A 19,864-nucleotide genomic window follows, 5' to 3' on the forward strand; every position below is an offset into this window, starting at 1 on the left:
ATCACCTAGTTTACTGACTCCCACACACCGGCCCTGGGTAGGATGCATTATGTGGGTGTTGTCATAGGCTGAATAAGAGAATATTTATTTGGGGAGGATTCTGATCGGCCACAGACTTAATCTTGAGTCATGAAACCATTCAAGAGCACCACTGTGCACAGTTCAGCACTTCTGTGTTAGAGACCAAAACCTATTAAATCATTAGAACAACGTAGGAGTCAAGTAAGTTGCACCTTTAACACCAACAAAGTTTTATTCATAATGTAAGCTTTTGTATGCATGCATACTTTTTCAAACGAGGGGATAGGGTACAGTGGACTGAAATACATGTAGTTGGTGGGTTAAGAATGTAAACTGATACAAAGGATGAAATGGAAAAATAGTGTAATGAATTGAAAGACCATTTAGTCTGGATAGCAATAAAAGGTAATAAAAGTTGCCTGTTAATTGCTGTTGCTGAAAGTCTAGATAAAACAAAAGGACATGTATTTCCTAGTGATGTTCTTGTCCACCTAATTTACATTTTAACATCATTTTGTACATTATAAGCATCATTCTAGTCTGCCATTAGAAAAAAAAGAAAACATAAAATGAAAACAGGTATATGTAATGAGTTAAACAGCCAATATCCTTTATTTGATTATGTCAATACAAAAAATATTCTGATACACTATTATTAAAGAAAAATACATTGGAATACTGTGGATGATGTATAGTTATACTCAGTGAGAGTGGGTTTAGCATATGTGACGAGATAAAAAAAAACAATATCCATGTTCCGTCCTGGAGAGGTGTTTGTTCCAAGTTTCATAATAATTTGTAATTCAGCAGTTTCTCTCTCTATTCTGTTCTTGAAGTTCCTTTGCAGTAAAACAGCTTCTTTGAGATCACTCATTGAATGCTCTGAAAGGTTAAAGTGTTCTCCTACAGGTTTCTCAGTGCTGTATTTCCTGATGTCAGATTTGTGTCCACTTATCCTTTGGCATAGGGTTTGTCCTGCTTGCCCTATGTAGAGAATTGAAGGGCATTGTTGGCATTTAATGGCATATATAATGCTGGAAGATGAACAAGTGAATGAGCCTGAGATGGTGTAGTTACTCACCATGCATACGAAAGCTTACATTCTGAATAAAACTTTGTAGGTCTTAAAGGTGCAACGTGACTCCTACGTTGTTCTGCTGCTGCTTCAGACCAACATGGCTGGCTACTTGGATCTATCTATTAAATCATTTTTCTTGGTGCCAGTAAAACGTCAGAGCTGAAAACAGAGTTAAACTGTTGGTCTCCATCCATTGCCCATGTAACTGAGCCTCCCACTATAGGGCAATCAGACTGGCACCTGACCTGCTTTAGTTTGTGTAAAATTGCCAACCACCTACTAAGCATGATTGCTTAATTATTTGTGAGCTGCAAGAGATTGGGAGCCACTGGAAAAACAACACAGGGGATAAGCAACTGCCTAATTTCAGCAACAGATATTAACCACAAAGCAGATTTTCCAACTGAAAAGTGGTGGGATGACAAACAGGATGGCTCATTCTGTTTCTAAATTTGGTCTTTAGAAAAAAAGTGACTAACATTATGACTGGTGTGCCAGAAAACTCTTATTTGAGTTGCACTGATCCTTGTGATTTTATCCAGCTGGCCAATCTCACTCTGAGTCTGTTTACATGGGGATTACTCCTGAAGGAGCTGTTGACAAATAAGAAACTTTTTATTTGCATCTTTGTTTTGCAGTGAACAACCCCTGTTCTTCCTCACTGTGCTCACTGCATCACTATCTCTTACAATGAAAAGAGCTTCTCTTGATGCTCATATTGCTATTTTTTGGTGTAAGTATGTTGCAGGGGAGACAGAGGTCCTCATACTCTCAACTTTTAAATAAATTTTAGTTTTGCTAACAGTTTAACATTCCCTGGGTGGTTTACAACATAAAAACAATATTTTACAAGTTAAAAACCCAGCCCGTATTCACAACCCAAAAGTAGAAATACTAATAAATCAAACTGTATAACTAATTACAAAGTAGCATTTCAGATAATATTATGGGTAAAATAAAAACAAACAAAGCAGCAATAAAAGCATTATGACCTAATGACATATACATAACTGTAGATTGTAATGAGGGAAGGCAAATCATCCAAAAATACAAAGCAAAAAACAAAAAAAAAGCAAGTGTATCAGCTGAAAAGAAAGCAGCAAACAAAATATCAACAACAACAAAAAGTCAGAGTGTACAAATGAGTTATCAGCTGGTAGTGGAAACTAAACTGATCTGATGTGAGGTGAATAGCCGTGAGGTGGGTATTCATATCTGAGGTGCTACAGACAGTAGCAGAAGCAGGGCTTGATGTAACGAACTTACTTGATGAACAAGAATATTTGGGACCAGTAGGTGGTACTTCATATATCCAAGTCCCAGGTCGTTTATTTAAAACATTTTTGTATCACCTTTCCACCCAGTTCAAGGTTCCCAAAGAAGCAAACTTTAAAACATTCAAAACATTTAGAAGCATTTAAAATACAAGTATTTTAAAAAATTAAATTAAACGAAACCTATGCATAACACTAGAAACTCATAAACCCAAACGGCTTTAATGTTTAATACAAAGGTTTACACAAAACTCTCAGAGTAACAGTGCAGTCCTAAGGAGAGGAAACCCTTCTGAGCCAATTAAAGTCAATGGACTTAGAAGGGTATAATTCTAATTAGGATTGCACTTTAACTCAGGGGAAATATGCCTGGTTTATGCATAAAATTATTTCAGTCTCAAGGCGTTATGCATTTAGATCCTGCAGATTCCTCAGCAATGGAAAAACAGCAGCAATATAAACATTTCATTTAAAAACTCACAAAGTAACACAGAGGCAAAGTTGCATTAGAAACCATGCCATAATGTACCAAAATAACTATGCTCACCATCCATTTGCCTGCTGAAACAAAAATGGTTTTTGGTAGTATTCTCAAAGCAAAAAATGGAAGTGACTTGCCCTTCCCTTGGTAGGAATTCCACAATAAGTGTGCCACTGCAGAAAAGGTCCTCCTTGTTGCTGAGATCAGTCTATTTTCTAATAACAATGGCATTTGGAACAGGGACCTCAGATCATATTAATGTGTGGAAGCAGGTTTCATTCTTGAGGGAACATTCCCTAAGAGTAAGACCATTTAGCATTTAAAGATAAATATCAGCACTTTGACTTTCAGAAACAAATTTGGAGCAGTGAAGGGAGGAAGTAGATTAGATTAAGATCAGACAGTGCTGGCATAGTTCCCAATCATGTAGTCAGATTTCTTCAGAAGCAGAGAAGAGGACTATTTGAGACTCATAAGATGAAGGAATCCCTTCAGTTGTCAGATTCCAAAATGGAGATCTAACGGCAGCGGGTACTGGGAGGAGGGTGGCAAGTGGCCCTCTCCATTGGGCCCCTCTGGGTTGAAGTCAGGAGGGCAGGCTCCAATCCAAGGGTGCACGCAGGGAGGGGGGGCATTAGTCACCCCTATGGCCAGGTGATGCCCTAGGCCATGGGTGGCCAACGGTAGCTCTCAAGATGTTTTTTGCCTACAACTCCCATCAGCCCCAGCCAGCATTGTCAATGGCTGGGACTGATGGGAATTGTAGGCAAAAAAACATCTGGAGAGCTACCGCTGGCTACCCCTGCCCTAGGCAGTGGCCTAAATGGCATACTCAGTGGCGCTGGCCATGAGAACAATGTATTCATTTTTAAAAAACTTCATTGCCATGTAAGCCGCCCTGAGCCTGCTTCGGCATGGAGGGCGGGATATATATTAAAAAGTATTATTATTATTATTATGTTAAGCAATGCTTCTGCCTGAAATGTTGAAGAGTTACCATTAGAGTTATGCATAACCTCACTCCCTGACATTTTGTAGTCAATTCCTCTTCCTATAGCAGCCATTTTGTCGTTGACTACACCTGCAGCAGTCACTTCGTGGTTGTGGCCAGCACCCTGGGTAAGAGTGTCAAAGGAGCACACAGACTCAAAAAAAGTTGGGACTCCAATATATGGTATATGCTGCACTTAGGATTCCTCTTGCTGGGCACACATCATACAACTTTAGCCATCATTAATAAGCCCTAGCAAGACATCAGCACTGCTATTCACTTTCATTAACAAAGTTGCTTATTTTCTACCTCTTTTTTAAAAAACATATTCAGTAGACCTAGTCTTTTCCTATCATTTATTTATCTATTTCTTTAGATAACTTACTTCTTGCCTTGCAACATAAAGACCTTGAGCACCACACAGACAAATTCTAAAATTACATAAAAATAGAATATGCAGTCAGCAATAAAGCTTATATAAAATGAATACTAGTAACAGCAGAATTTTTAAAAGCATAATAAAACAGCGGCATAACCTGAATAAAAGGAAGTGACTACTCCAGTTCTGGTAGTCACTTAATGCCAACTAGATTGTTTACTGGCTTGTATCTGAGCATTGACGCTATAACAAAAGAGTAGAAAGCATGAATGTACCCATTTATTTATGGTCTACATTGACTCTATTTTTGTCTGCAGAAGACCTTTCACTTGCATTTTATGATCAAATATGAACATGTGTGGCTTTATTTTTAGCACAGCATTTACTGGAACATAAATTATTCAAATTAATTTTAGAAAATACTTTTTAAAGTGAATTCATTGTAATTCCATCATGTTAGTAAAGAATGCATGACACAAAAAAGGCAAAATAGTCACAAGTGCTCTCACATCTGGCAGTTTGCCAGTTTTAATGTGAAGCCTCTCCTTGCAGAGTATTTTTGCCATGATGTTGTATTTACATCCAAATAGGACATAATGAACCCAAATCAGATGATGGATCTGATTAATCACTGCAATTCTTGTCTCATTTTTAAGATGGCCGTATCTGAACTGAGAAGATTTAAAGTGACAGCAATTATGACCCCTTTGACTGATTCACTCCTCTAGGATGATGGTATACCTTGACAGTCTGTACTCTTTACATAATTTCCAAAAATCCAGCATTTCACATAATTATTTCATGATTTTTCAAGCTGCAATGGAAGGAAACCATGTAGGGAAGGGACCGTGACTCAGTGTTAGAGCATCTGCTTGGGAAGCAGAAGGTCCCAGGTTCAATCCCTGGCATCTCCAACTAAAAAGGGCCCAGGCAAATAGGCATGAAAAACCTCAGCTTGAGACCCTGGAGAGCCGCTGCCAGTCTGAGTAGACAATACTGACTTTGATGGACCAAAGAGGGTCTGATTCAGTAGATAGCAGCTTCATAAGTTCATAAGGTTAAACCATGTCAAACCATTTTAGGCTTGTGCTATTGGGTCCCTGATATATCTCTAAGACGGGTGTCGAACTTATTTGTTAAGAGGATTTGATATAAATGAGACTCTGTTTGGGTAGGCCATGTGTGTCATAAAATGGCATGCCAGATAGCACAGACACATACTTTATAAAGGGCACAGACAAACACAATTAAAGATTATTTTTACTTAAAAATACTTAAAACATTAGCACACTTGCAATATTTAATTTAACAGTCTCTGATAACTGAAGAAGAAGACTGTAGATTTATACACCGCCCTTCTCTCTGAATCAGAGTCTCAGAGTGGCTTACAATGTCCTTTATCTTCTTCCACCACAACAGACACCCTGTGAGGTAGGTGGGGCTGAGAAAGCTCTCACAGAAGCTGCCCTCTAAAGGACAACTCCTGCAAGAGCGCTGGATGGCCCAAGGCCATTCCAGCAGCTGCAAGCGGAGGAGTGGGGAATCAAACCCAGTTCTCCCAGATAAGAGTCCGCACACTTAATCACTACACCAAACTGGCAAACGGACACCTCTTGCTCTGAATTGTTGCATCAAAAACTGGAGACAATATCTGTGCTGTAGTAATCTTGAGTATGCTGTTCATTATGCCAATAAATTGGAGTATGCCAATTGATATTGGAGTATGCTGTTCAGGTGTTTTTCAGGTATGCATGTGTAAGTTGCAAACCTTTTATTTTCATTATAGAAATCTCATGTTCAATGCTTTGAGTTTAAGACCCAGAGGAAAATATGAAACAATGGTGACACCATGAGGTGTGGCCTAATATGCAAATGAGTTCCTGCTGGGCTTTTCCTGCAAAAGAAGCCCTGCTGAGACCTCTTCCAAAAGGAACAGAGGTACAGTGAGGCCTAGGCCACTTCCAGCTTTTGAGGTCCCAAACCATTATAAAATTTAAAAAATGATTGCACAAGATATACATAAAAACTAGTAACAAACTGTATGAAATACCAAAATGTATCAAATACCAATAACAGTTGTCTCAATTTGAGCCTGTAGCCCAGCCCAAACTGTCCTTCTGTCTGCCCCTCTCATTGGCTTCCCAAATCCCAGACTATGTATGGAAATATATAAATCCTGTGGTTTAAGGCTGGAACTTTCAATGATAGCGAGGCTTAGACCAGTGCATACAGGATAGCGGTCCCAACCCTCCCGCCCTGGCGGGGGGGCCCCGGGTTAGCACCCCCTTCTCCCGCTGTCCCAAAAAACAAAAGCGGGGGAGGGAAGGGGGCGAACGGCGCAAAGGCCGCGAGTCCGGGTCGGTCAGAGGCTGCTGAGCCCGTCTTGAGAGCAGCAGCAAGTTGAAGGCCTGGCTAGAAGAGGCAGCAGCGGCGCACAGCGGCGGCGTCAGCCTGCTCCGCTCCCCTCCCCTGTCCCCTCCCCTCTGAGGTCAATCAGAGAAGGGGAGGGGGCAGGCCAGGAGTCAGGCAGTAAGAGCGGGCAGCGGCGGCGGGGCCTGTTGCTTCCCTCCAGTCCTCTAAGGTGAGGGGGAAGGGCAGGCCAGGACTCACGGCAGTAAGAGCGGGCAGCGGCAGATGAATCCCTCCCAGTCTTGCAACAGCAGATTTGAGGGCAAAAGGGACCTGGGCTCAGGGCTGTCAGTGGTTTCATTTGGTGGAGCCGGTGTCTGTGTGTGTGCGAGTGCGGATGCACGCAAGATAATTCCCGGGCCTTTCTGCAAAACCGCATTGGGTGAGATTCTCCACCTGCCCTCTTTCTCTCTCTTTCTGTCAGCTCCGTTTTCTCTCCCTTCCCCCCCCCCCTACATTTTGTGAACTAAAGATGAAAGACAGGAGGGGAGAACGTTCAAGGAATTGCCCACATGAGCTGCATCAGTCCGAGGCTTTGGGAAAGGAATTTCAACAGTCTCCCTAGAATTCAGTCCCAGCACACGTTTCCCTTTCCAAAGAACTGTTGGGTGGAGGTTTTCCCTAAGGAAGGAAGGAAGGAAATGCTCCCTCTTCCCCCCTGCCTTGCAGACACACTTCTCAGTGCCGCTTCCCTTTGGGAGGAAGAAGAGAAGGGCTGATCTGGCAAAGCAATTCAAAATTGGGTCAGTTTGTTTGCACCAGTCAGAGATGCATGGCGAGAGGAGGCAGGTCAGTAGGGCTGTGCTGGTGTCTGTGCTAGGATTGCCAATCCCCAGGTGGGGGCAGGGGATCCACTGATTTGGAGGCCCTCCTCCCGTTTCAGGGTCGTCAGAAAGCGGAGGGCAGGGGAGGGAAATGTCTGCTGGGAACTCTGTTATTTCCTATGGAGATTTATTCCCACAGAAAATTATGGAGAATTGATCTGCAGATATCTGGGGCTCTGGGGGGGGCTGTTTTTGGGGTAGAGTCACCAAATTTTCAATATAGCATCTAGTGCCTATCCCCAAAATACCCCCCAAGTTTCAAAAAGATTGGACCAGGGGGTCCAATTCTATGAGCCCCAAAAGAAGGTGCCCCTATCCTTCATTATTTCCTATGGAAGGAAGGAATTGAAAAGGTGTGCTGTCCCTTTAAATGTGATGGCCAGAACTCCCTTTGGAGTTCAATTATCTTTGTCACAGCCTTGATCTTGGCTCCACCCCTAATGTCTCCTGGCTCCACCCCCAAAGTCTCCTGGCTCCACCCCCAAAGTCCCCAGATATTTCTTGAATTGGACTTGGCAACCCTAATACAGGATAAAAGCTGGGGTGGCTTTTCCAGCCATATCCTAAACAGGAATCCAATAACATACTCACATACAAGTACCGTCCCTAAATTTCTTCATGCTGTATACCCATTGAATTGAGTGAGATTTCTCTAGGCTTGTCAGCCAACTTGCAAAAATGGGCATCGATAAATAATTGGCAGAACATAGTACATCATGACAAGGTGTTAAGGATGGTGGTGTCTCTCCTTCCCCTTCCATTTTTCTGAATGAAAGCCATTTAATCTTTTTTATGGCTTGTGTGTGTGGGTGTTTTCTTCATTCCAGAGGGCTAGAGGGGGGGGGAACCCTCAAAGGCTAAATGAATAACTGCTTTTAAATAAAACATGTGTGAGTATATATCTGAAAGCTTGGACCCTTTCCAAGAGAATAACGAGTGCTTCTGTTAAGCAGAGAATGTTCTCTGTCTGTACAGTACCTGTGATCCTATTGGGCAGACTAGAATTGCTTCAGGGGCTAGCCAGCTGTCCTTTTCTTCTCAGACTGAGTTCCTTGCTTTTCAGGACACTTAAGATCTTTCCATATGATCAGCTTACAGTACAGCAAATGCAGTTGTTGCACTTTTGCTGCATGAGCATTAGGTATCTTTCCTCAATCAAATGCCTCTACTTTTGAAGGGATTGTTTTCCTCCAGTTTTCAAACCATACTGTATTGTCCATTATTACCCTAGCAAGTGTGGCCATTGGCCTTTGAAGTACAGCATGCTATTATTATTATTAAAATATTTTTATGCTGTCTTGCCACAATTCCAGAAATTCAGTGCCATGACTGAGAAGGGACATTTCCAGGTTACCACCCATTTTCTCTCAGGTAGGGAGGGCACCCAAAGCAGGGTCCCCAAAGATGACATAGTAGTCAGGTAGGTTCATATAGGAGTAGGTAGTCCTTAAGACATGTTGGCCTCAAGCCATCTAGGGCTTTAAAGGTCAATACCAGAATATTGAATTGGGCCCTGAAGAAAATTGGAAGCAGGTATGGGTGGAACAACACTAGAATAAAATGCACCAGACTGGCAAAGTCTTTTTTTATACCAGATAAGGTTGCAGCTGATTCAAGAGCCAAAGCTAGTAAAGAGTGTTCCAGCCACCACTGCCACCTATTTATCTAACAGGAACTCCTGGTCCAGCAGCAACCCCAAACTACAGACTTGCACTTGTAGGTGGAGTACAACCATATCCAGAACAGGATCCCCATTCTGGGTCAGACCTTCCTGCCACCAGTAGCACCTCTATTTTATTGGGACTGTTTTAGGCTTCCCAATCCCCAGGTTTTACAGGCTTCCCCCCTCCCCCAGCCAGCTGGCCGGCGGGGGAAGCCCCACCTCCACAGCCATTATGCACCTCCATGAACAATTCCCATAGGGAATGATGGGGAATTGATCTGTGGGTATCGGGGGCTCTGGGGGGGCTGTTTTTTGAGGTAGAGGTGCCAAATTTTCAGTATAGCATGTAGTGCCTCTCCCCAAAATACCCCCCATGTTTCAAAAGGATTGGACCCGGGGGTCCAATTCTACAAGCCCCAAAAGAAGGAGCCCCTATCTTTCATTATTTTCTATGGAAGGAAGGCATTTTAAAAAGGTGTGCTGTCCCTTTAAATGTGATGGCCAGAACTCCCTTGGAGTTCAATTCTGCTTGTCACACCCTTGTTTCTGGCTCCGCCCCAATGTCTCCTGGCTCCACCCCCAAAGTCCCCAGATATTTCTTGAATTGGATTTGGCAACCCTAGACTGTTTCAGCTTGTTAGCCCTCACCATTACAAAATGGCTTCCAGGCACAAGTTCATGGTTTCCACGGCATCCCAGGCATGTACTGATCATGCAAAATAGAGCTTGGAGGACAAGATGGAACCTTGTGGTACTCTGCAGGCCAGAGGCCAAGAGCCAAGCAATATGAGGTGAACGTTGCAGTACCATAAATTCTTCTCTGGTTTGGATTTAAATCCAAGTCTGAAAAACACTGCTTTTTCTCAGTCTCTCCCCCTTTCCCATCACCTAGTGGCCTTATAGCTACTGCTGTAATGCTGATGGCAGAGGGAGATCATGCAATCTCTCTCCTTGCCAGCACCTGCTTCAGTGGTATTCCAGGCAGTAGAAGCCCTTGGACATATAGTTTTCCAAGGGCTTTTGAAATCCATTCTAAAGCCTCCAGTTGCCAAGCTTTCTGGTACCTGGGATGTTGCCAGGGCTGCCTTCATCCAGGCACCAGTGGGAAGTGAAGGGGGGAAATACCTCCTTTCTGCTACTCCTGGAGCAACTTCCACCACAAGATGTATGGAGAGAGGATACCGGGGGGGGGGGGTTCACAGATTGCAACTGCAAGTGAATACAGACCTTGGGGGAGGGGGGGTCACTCCAGATATTCTGCAATGTTACACTTTCTGGCCCCACTTATGATTGAGCCTGAATTTGTTGGTCCATTGCTACCGGAAACTGAACTACATGAAGACAAGTGCAAGGAAACTCCATAGTAATTTCATACCTGGCAGTCAATCTGCAGACTTTGTCTTGAAATTAGTTTCCCAGGCAGGTAAGTACCTTCTTTGCAGGCTGAGTGGTCCACTCTTTTGCATCAGAGCACAGCATCTGCCTTAAAAATACTGCGTGGGGCTCAACTGTCCTGTCCTGCAGCAAGGCCTCCCATTGCATACTGAGTGGATTTCACGGTACTATATCTGAAGCAGGACTATCCCACAGGCAATAAGGGCACACTTTGAACTGTGTATCAGGACAAGCCCTTAAAATATCAGACATTCATGGATACCAGATCTGCCAAAAAAGAAAATCTTTTAGAATTTGCAGTCACGGACATTTTTCAGAAAATCCCTATGTCCACAGGACATTAAGAATCTGGGTGCATGATTAATAGCTGGAGAGTACTAGGATCTTGTGGTTTCCTCTGACCCAGCTCTTTGGAAGCTGAGACACAATCTGCTGGGCTGGCTGCCAGTGGCTGCTTTTGAATAAGTTTCCTTCATCCACACTCTGCACTTCTCTCTCTTTCATAGCTCCCTGCCAATACTTAAGTGCCCCATGTTTTTTACACAGAAACTATCCTCTTGCAAATAAAATTCAACATTTCATGACAAGATAATACAATAATTGCAGCCTCCTGGGCTTAATTTTGCTTAATTCTGTGTACAAATCGTAACTATTTTTTCTGAATTTGCAGGATACACTTTTGTTACAAAATCTGGAATTCCTGATTGCAGAATCAATCATTTCCTAACTTTTCTATTATCTTTTTATCCTGCCCTTTCACCAAGGAACTCATGATGGTGTACATGATTGTCCCTTCCACTCTTTTGCCCTCACAACAACCCAAAAGTAAGTCAGGCTGAGACAGAGAGAGTGTCAAGCAGTGAGATTTATAATTGCATAGGAATTTGAGCTTGGGTCTTCCAGGTTGTAGTCAATGTCTAACTGCAACATTGCAGTGGATGTCACAATGAATTTTGTGACACTAGAAACAGAGGAGTTTATCCAGTTCCACGTTTGGAAACATGACTGCACATAGTGGTACTCCAGATGGATGTCATAATAGTAGGGAGTGACTCTGCCAGTCATTTAGAGTAAGGGTCAAGCTAGACATGACCTAGAAAATATATGATTAGACACAGGTGATTTTTAAAAAAAACTAAAAGTGGCCATGGAGAGAGGGAATTTGGATTGGATGCAGAATTTAGGAGAGGGGAAAGCTTAACCCTTTTCCCTTTCATTTTGTCCTCAGTTAAAATTTCTCCACCTGAATTTGTAATACCACAGAGAAAAAAATTACAGAGAGCCATAAGTTACAGTATGTTTTCTTTGTAGGAAAATAGCAGTCCCAAAGGACAATTGAGGTAGGTTTAACTCTGTCCCCCAATACTGTGAACTGTTCCCAAAATCTTCCCTCCCCCTTTTTCTGGCTACTTTTAGTCTTAGAACCTCCAAAGGAATAGATTTGGAGACCACATCCATATGTCCTTTGAGCCTTCTGTAGTTGGCATAAATGTAGCTTGTTTGCTGTCACTGCACACTCTCTTCCCCTTGTACATGGAGTATAATTGAAAGCTGCCTCATTTGGAAGGCCTTCAGTCAGACTGTAGTTTGCTGTGCAATCCAAATGCAGATGCCTTTGCAGACTGGGAGTTTATCTCCTTCCCATGAACCAGACTTCTGAACCATAGTTTGTGGGGAGGAATCAAGCAATTTGGCAAGATTCCTGCATCAGGGGTGTGTATAACAAAATTCCTCACCTAAATATGCACACAGAAATTGCTGGTCTGGATAGTTGCAGAGGTCTCCCCGAACAGTAATGCAAATCCATGATTCTTAGGTATTACATCTCCTGCCAGTCCCAAAACAATCCATTGTGGGGGGTTTTGTTTTGTGTTTTAGTCTTCTGGTGCTTATTAGCAGCAGCAGAGGCAGGCCCATGGCCAGGAAATTGGGGAGGGGGGCCCACTGGTGGATCATATCACAAAAAAATAATAACTCCCATGGCTGTGGCCCTGAGCAGAGAAAGTATTTTGTTTTTCTTTTATTCACCATATTTCCCTGGCAGTGGCATTTTCCCCTTTGAGTTGGATCCATCTGGGCAAATCTCATTGAGCAAGGGTGGCTTCTGGCCAGTGCAAACCAGGCATAGGGTCCAGTATAGCTGTGAGCCTGGCTACCTCATTCTCTTTCACTCCTTTCTTTGTGGGGGTGGAGCTGCAGCTCTGCAGATAGGATAGCTGAGGACTGAACTACTTGGTCCAATTTACTTGAAACTTGGGGAGGGGGCTTTAGTGGAAAGGCAGCACTAGCTCCCCTGCAATTCTGGTTTCATTTGATTGAAAAATAGCAACTCCAGACCACCCCCTTGAAGTTGTCCAGGCAGTGTTTATTCTTAAACTCTGGGGACTGGGTGGGGAGGTTTTCTGAAAAGGAAGCCTTCCTCACTTTCTGAAAATAAACAGACGATGAATAAACCACAAGGAGGAATAGCAAATGCAGACTTTTCATAAAAAAGGTGTAAAAAAAAAAGTCAGCCACTGTGAGAGTAGGAGAATGTAATGAACATAGCCTGCTTGCAAGGAGGGCAGTATAAAATCCAAATAAATAAATAAATAAGGTTGGGTTTTTTTAAATGCCACTGGGCTGCTCATGCTTTCCTGCTAGGCCACTTCTGACCACCATTTTTACCTCATAAGAAGTGCACCTGTGCTGAGAGACACCTAATTTGAGGGATATAAATCAAATCCCTTGTTCCAATGTGTTTGAAATCTGTGGGATCTTTAGAATAGAGAAAGGACTATGCAATTTTGGTGCCATTATGTTTCTGTCTGGACTGTCTAATAGATTCTCCTTTGAAAGTAATGGTCCTGAACCTCTGGAACCTAAACAAACCATATGGATCTGAATCTCAAACCGTCAGTGTTGTCCTACACAAACTTACACAACCACAGTTAAACGTCCCCCCCGAACCCTGAATACAAACTATTTTTTTTTCAGCACATACCCTATCCTAAATTTTAGACATAGCAGAAAAATGAAGTTCAGTTGAAGGCTTCTCAATCCAGGCTTTCAGTCATGTACCACGTATGAGGAAAGGAGGGAGCTGAAATTCTCATTACAAGAAGAAATTTGTCACAATGTGTGAGTGCTGTATGGTACGCTGTGTTTTACCTTACTTTGCTCCAGTGAGGCAAAGAGGAGCTTCACAAGGCCATTTCAATATAAGAAAATGACACAAGAGACCATGCCATTACCTTGATCTATGTCCTTAGCCCCATGTGGCCACTCTTTAGAGAGAACAGTGTTTGGGAGCGCCAATGATGGTTTTCCAACATCACATGTATTTTATCCCTTAGAACCAATTCATATAATAAAAAGTCCTTGTGGTGGCCAGAAGGACTTTGGGTCATGTGTGCTAGGAATTCTGTACTTCCCAGGCCTGATTTGGATGAGGACCATAGTATGTGTGGAGAAGGGGCTTCTGCTTTCTCCCGCATGCTGTTTTTCTCACCTGAAATGGCCTTGCTATGCTGGGAAACACATGTATAATGAGAGAACAAATAGTTGCTCCCTGGTTTAGGTCAGGAAAATGGCTCGTGAGGGACAGCTGAAGTCCCTTCTCCACATTCATCATAGTCCAAAAAATACATCCACACACTCTTGAGAAGCATAGAACTCCCAGTGCACATGTGATCCAAACTGGTTGTGGCATCCTTAAGGACACTGGATCATTGGATCGGGCCCAGACATTTCTGAAAGGTTAGATATCTTCTCCAATGTTATTGATATATTATCAGTTTCTGTATCCATACACATGCATTTAGGAAAGAATTTATTGAACACATTAGCTGTTTAAAATACTTTTTGATTAATTTTAAACAATCAGATTTCTTCACTCTTTTCAAGTACTCCTTGCAAGGGTGTCTGGCTTCTTGAGCAGCCTGGTAATGACTTCTTAATGCTGCTTTATAATATATTAGACTGTATTTCAAGCACTCTGGTGTGTTAACGCTGAACAAAAATTCATCAGTGATGTTCTGTTTGATATCTGAAACATCTTGTTCTTTACAAAGAATGTTAAACTGAAACAGGCCTCTCTGGCTTCTGTTGATCTTTAAACAGGATGCTATGGAGAAAATGGGGAGAGTTGGGAATATTGTGCTGCCAAACCACAAGGATAAAAGGTAATTGAGTTCCTTCTTTTCAGGGTATCAGTCTGGAAAAGCTACAACATTGTAAAAAAGCTTGACACTGTTTGGGGAAATTAAGATCTTCTCTAGCTTTTACACTGTGTTCCAGGCAGGAGAATATATTCAGTGTTTATTAATATATGGATAAGCTAGTTGTACAATCTTCAGGCGCAGCAGTCATACAAGCACCAGTCAACTGGATGGAGTACAGAAAGGAACACTGGACTACAGCTAAAACATATCTTAAGTGAAAACAAAAAGTTAAATAAGTGGAAACACTGCATGTTTTTCTCCACTGCAAAAGAATGGGAAGAGTTCAAGGCATATGGGAGGAATGACTCAGCCTTCTCCTGCCCACCATTTCCCCCTGCAGCTCCCCCAAAGTCATTTTTTCACAGCCAGAGTTCCAAGTGCATGTTTACTGTATCCATGGGGATCAGTTACTAGAAACTTTTTTCTATAAAGGAGCAAAGGTTAATCAGTTCCATTCACCCATTCTTTCTTCAGATTCTTCTCCATTTCCCCACTCTGCAATGAAGAGCATAGCCAGGGTTCCCAGACAGGTGGTAGCAGCCAGATGTAAAGTTCCAACCTTTGAAGTTTGGTACAGTACTCCCTCGATACTGTTTGTAAAGCCACTAAAGAGAAGGCTCTACTAATAATATTGGGTTTAGTTTAAGCATTCAGTCATGTTTTTCTCAGAATTGCAGTAAAGACTTTATTTGGGGCTGGCACTTGTTTTCCAGAATGCTGACTTAACTAACATTACCCTGAAGGCTAGCTTCTCCCCATCAGCCACCCTGCCCCTGCATCTTCAGACATGCATGCCCCCTACTCATGCCACTCCAGTCAGCCAGTTTGATATGTCTGGTGTTTGCTGGACAGCCAGTGCTGCCAGCCAATGTTATCCTCAGATGCCTCCTCCTTCCCTCAGCCTACCTCAAGCTATCAAGAGCCAGCTGCACTGGAGGACTCTTAGGCAGCTGGCCTGCTTTTTTTTGCCTTCTGCGAAGGACAGTTCTGTGGCTAGGGGGAATGGAAAGGGACTCGTTGCCATGACGTCACCAAAGTGGTGGATTTGCTCACTGCAGATTCCTTTGGCGGGCATAGAGCAGAGTAATAAGTGCTGGTATCTCAACATGTTTGATTATCCAGCAGCTTCCATGCCCCATGAATGCCTGATAGTAAATCTTTTACTGTATTATCTATATGAACAAAGGATTTTGTGGGTTTTCAGTTACCTTACTGCTGACATTTTGGATTGATTTCTTCTTCTCTGTTTCTATGCAAGAACTGTTCCGCATCTCACAAATAAAGTAAGAACGGGTAACAAACTTGTGACAAAAGAGATACTGTATGTTGCTTAAAAGTTCACTTTTGAAAGGCCCTAGGACTTCTATTTCTGGACTCTTGGTATATTATAGAATCTGCCATCCCAAGGTGTTACTTCCTCTAGGAAAATTGCTCTTTGTAGTTTCAAGATCAGTTGAAATTCCAGGAGAACTATAGGACTCACCTTAAAGTTGGTAGCCCTAGCAACTGTTCATTTAATCAGCTGATATAGCAGCAAACCTCCCAAACCCTCCTTTGTTAATTGTTAGAAAATTGAAAGGAGAGGACCAACTTTTTCATGGTGTAGTCACTGTTTGGTTTCCTGAAACTGCAGAAAGAGATGGAGCCCATAAAAGACAGTTCTATAATTAATTTGTAACGTTATTTCATGGCGAAAAGTGACTTCTAGATATTTGCAAAACAGTATAAACACTATTTAAAACATACCTCTCCATTATGACAAATCACCTGCATTCTTTGTTAATGCAGCTGTTTTGAATATTGCATCTAAACAACCTCTACTATATGTTTCACATATAGCAGCACCAGTCGTTTCTGACTCTGGGGTGACATTACTTTCATAATGTTTTCATGGCAGACTTTTTTATGGGGTGGTTTGCCATTACCTTTCCCATTTACACTTTACCCCCCCAGCAAGCTGGATACTCATTTTACAGACCTCGGAAGGATGGAAGGCTGAGTCAACCATGAGCCAGCTACCTGAAACCAGCTTCTGCTGGGATTGAACTCAGGTTGTGAGCATAGCTTGGACTGCATTACTGCAGCTTACCACCCTGCGCCACGGAGCTCTTAGATGTTTAGATACCCAGGGCCTCTTAGATACCCAGGGCCTTTTTTTCTGGAAAGAGAGATGCCAGAACTCTCAAGAGGGAAATGAAGGAGAACCACATGGGTGCCCCTCATGAACTTTTAAATATTTTTTGAGAATTTTGTTTCTACAATGTGGTTCCAGAACTCTGTTCCACTGTGTTTCCCCAGAAAAAAAGCTCTGCATATATCCATTACCAACTGATCATTCTCATCTTTAGAGCTCTACTTCTTATTGTGTGTTTCTGTGTGAACAAATTGCATTGCAATTTAAAGTAGTAGACAAACTTATTCAAGAAGTGCTACAGCATCACCTAGAGGCTTTATGAAAGATCTACAGATTTATTTATTGATTTCCTGGATACTTTTTTTTAAAATTCATGTTTTGTATTTGCAATGAATGAAGTTAAAATGATCAAACTAAGATTATTGTACGGAGAGCCAGTTTGGTGTAGTGGTTAAGTGTGCAGACTCTTATCTGGGAGAACCGGGTTTGATTCCCCACTCCTCCACTTGCACCTGCTAGCATGGCCTTGGGTCAGCCATAGCTCTGGCAGAGATTGTCCTTGAAAGGGCAGCTGCTGTGAGAGCCCTCTCCAGCCCTACCCACCTCACAGGGTGTCTGTTGTGGGGGAGGAAGGTAAAGGAGATTGTGAGCCACTCTGAGACTCTTCGGAGTGGAGGGCGGGATATAAATCCAATATCATCTTCTTATTGTTCATACTGTGAGAAAACACAAGAATCATGGGGGGAAACAATAATGCTAAAACAAGCTGAAGGCAGTAGGAAAAGAGAAAAACCCAACATGAGATCGATTGACTCGATAAAGGAGGGCACAGCCTTCAGTTTCAAGACCTCAGCAAGCTGTTAATAAGAGGGCATTTTTGAGGTCATTAATTCATAGGATCACCATAAATTGGAAGCAACATGATGGTGCATAGCATGAATTTGCAATGAAGTCCTCAATCTGCACATAATTGAATAACATGAAAACCAGAAGGGGTAGAAGATGCAAAATAAGTCAGAGAAGTTCATAATGAAACAGCATGATTTAAGCACGAGGGCCACAGTCTTAGCCTTTAAATGCAAAGGGATCAGTGAATGACAGTGGTTTACAGTGGCACACTGTGCTGTCCCACTGACACGTCTAAGTATAACACTACAATGTGGCATTTATAAAAATCAGAGTGTGCATTGAAGAATATGGCTGCCTCCCTGCTGCCATTCTTTTAGAACACTGGGACATTGTAGCCTGATCTAAATGTAAAGTTGTTCAAAGCAGAACAAGACACTTGGCAAAAGCAGAGTTTTACCAAAGCTTGTTTGTGCTTTGGCCAGAATCCTATTTAAATGAAGCCTGTATTTCATACTGCAACATAAAGAACACCTATATCTCAGATGTCATCATATTTATAAAGTATTAATATTGAGGCAATTATTGACCTACCATAATTCAAAGCCTCACATAGAATGACTTAAGACAAGGTTAGTGGATCTGTATTTATGTACACATCAGAAGCTTCTTCCTTAGAGTCCATTGGGTAAAGAAATCGAAATGTGTGTGTGTATGTTTGTGTATATATATATTCCAGGTACAGTCAGATAGTTTCCAATGTTTAAATTTTATGCTTTTCCCCACAGATTTTATGATAAGAAATACCAAGTGTTTCTGAAACTTGTGGAACATCAGCAACAATATAAAACCATTATGCAAAGCATGAAAGAGAATTGTTCCTCATATTAATGAAATTTGAGAATGATTTATATTTCAAAGTCAATGATAACTCACAGTGTATTTTTATTGCTAATAAAGAACCCTAAATGCTTATAGCCTACTAAGTTCTCCATGTCTCTGTCAGTCAGTGAACCAGACACGCACAGAGGAGGAAAGATGCCAATTTTTAATGAAACCGAAGAGGGGAAAACCTTTCTTGGAATCTGTAATCACTCAATGTACTCCCTTGCTAGGCTCAGAATCTTAGAAAGTGGTTTCAGGTTGAAGAAGACGACTTGCTACAATTTCAAGTCTGGTTGCATGTTACAGTGAATATGGATGCTTAGAGAGACATCTGCATGACTGAAGTCCGCTATTACTGGCAACATACAAGATTAGAGTAAAATGGGGCAGGAGTGCTACCTAGCTTAGGCCCCTTCTTAGTAACCAGAGCCAGGAAGTTTTGAATCTCTAGTCCTCCCTCTTGTCATCTCTGACCACAGTAAAATCTCTTTGCTCCAATAAAAGCAAAGATCACAAGTTGCCACTGTGAAACAACTTTATGGTTAAAATCTACACAAGACAAAGCACAAACAAGCCATTAAACTCTTTGAAGAATAGAAAGGTCTTAACCTGGCTCAGGAAAGAAAATGGTATAGAATAACTTAGAAGAATGATAATAAAAAGGACACCACTACTGAAAAGGCCATCTGTCCAGTTAACGTCCACTCCACTTACTGGTACAGGCATCTGGAGATGAGTCTTATCAAGTTCATGTGACATTCTGTTGCAGTAGCAGAACTTCTGTTAGAGAAAGAGGAACTGGATAATTCTAAGGATAGCCAAAAAGAAAATATAAAAGTCTGGCTCAGTTTGTTAGATGTCTTTTAAGCTCAGTAGTCCAGGGTATTTTTAAAAACTGTCAGCCTTATCATTGGCTGTAATTATACACAGTTAGATTTGATTTAGCTGTCCTCAAGCAGTGCCACAGCATTCTTTGCCCTGGCTCCAACCTGGTGAAACTCTCTGCCAAATAACATCCATGCCCTGTGGGACTTGATGCAGTTCTGCAGGGCCTGTATGGCAGAGATGTTCCACCAGGTGTTTAGTTAAGGACAGCGACAGTTACATCCTTCTAGCACTTCCTGCTTCCTTGTGAGGCTGTGGCACTACTGTCCTTTTGTACCCTTAGAAGTTCATTGAGTCATGAATCTTGAGCAGCAGAAGACATTTATCTTTTTTTTTTTTAATGCAAGGGCTAAAAGAACTGAGACAAATTTCACAATTGCTGGAGGAATCTTAGGAC

The 19,864-nt window shown here is 42.1% G+C and overlaps 1 protein-coding gene across 3 annotated transcripts in view; it reads left to right on the top strand.

Moving 5' to 3' along the window:
• The window catches only part of FGGY (FGGY carbohydrate kinase domain containing), a 346,832-nt gene extending 328,153 nt beyond the window's left edge, over nt 1-18,679 (top strand). For all 3 annotated transcript variants that reach the window (XM_060231899.1, XM_060231898.1, XM_060231900.1), the window contains 2 exons: nt 14,617-14,678; nt 18,486-18,679. In XM_060231899.1, the coding sequence (XP_060087882.1) occupies nt 14,617-14,678; nt 18,486-18,588 (165 nt within the window). In that variant the 3' untranslated portion in view covers nt 18,589-18,679. The remainder of the gene's footprint in view (nt 1-14,616; nt 14,679-18,485) is intronic.
• Nucleotides 18,680-19,864: the final 1,185 nt, after the last annotated feature.

The sequence above is a fragment of the Heteronotia binoei genome, chromosome 2, assembly GCF_032191835.1.
Source record: "Heteronotia binoei isolate CCM8104 ecotype False Entrance Well chromosome 2, APGP_CSIRO_Hbin_v1, whole genome shotgun sequence".
Taxonomy (NCBI): domain Eukaryota; kingdom Metazoa; phylum Chordata; class Lepidosauria; order Squamata; family Gekkonidae; genus Heteronotia; species Heteronotia binoei.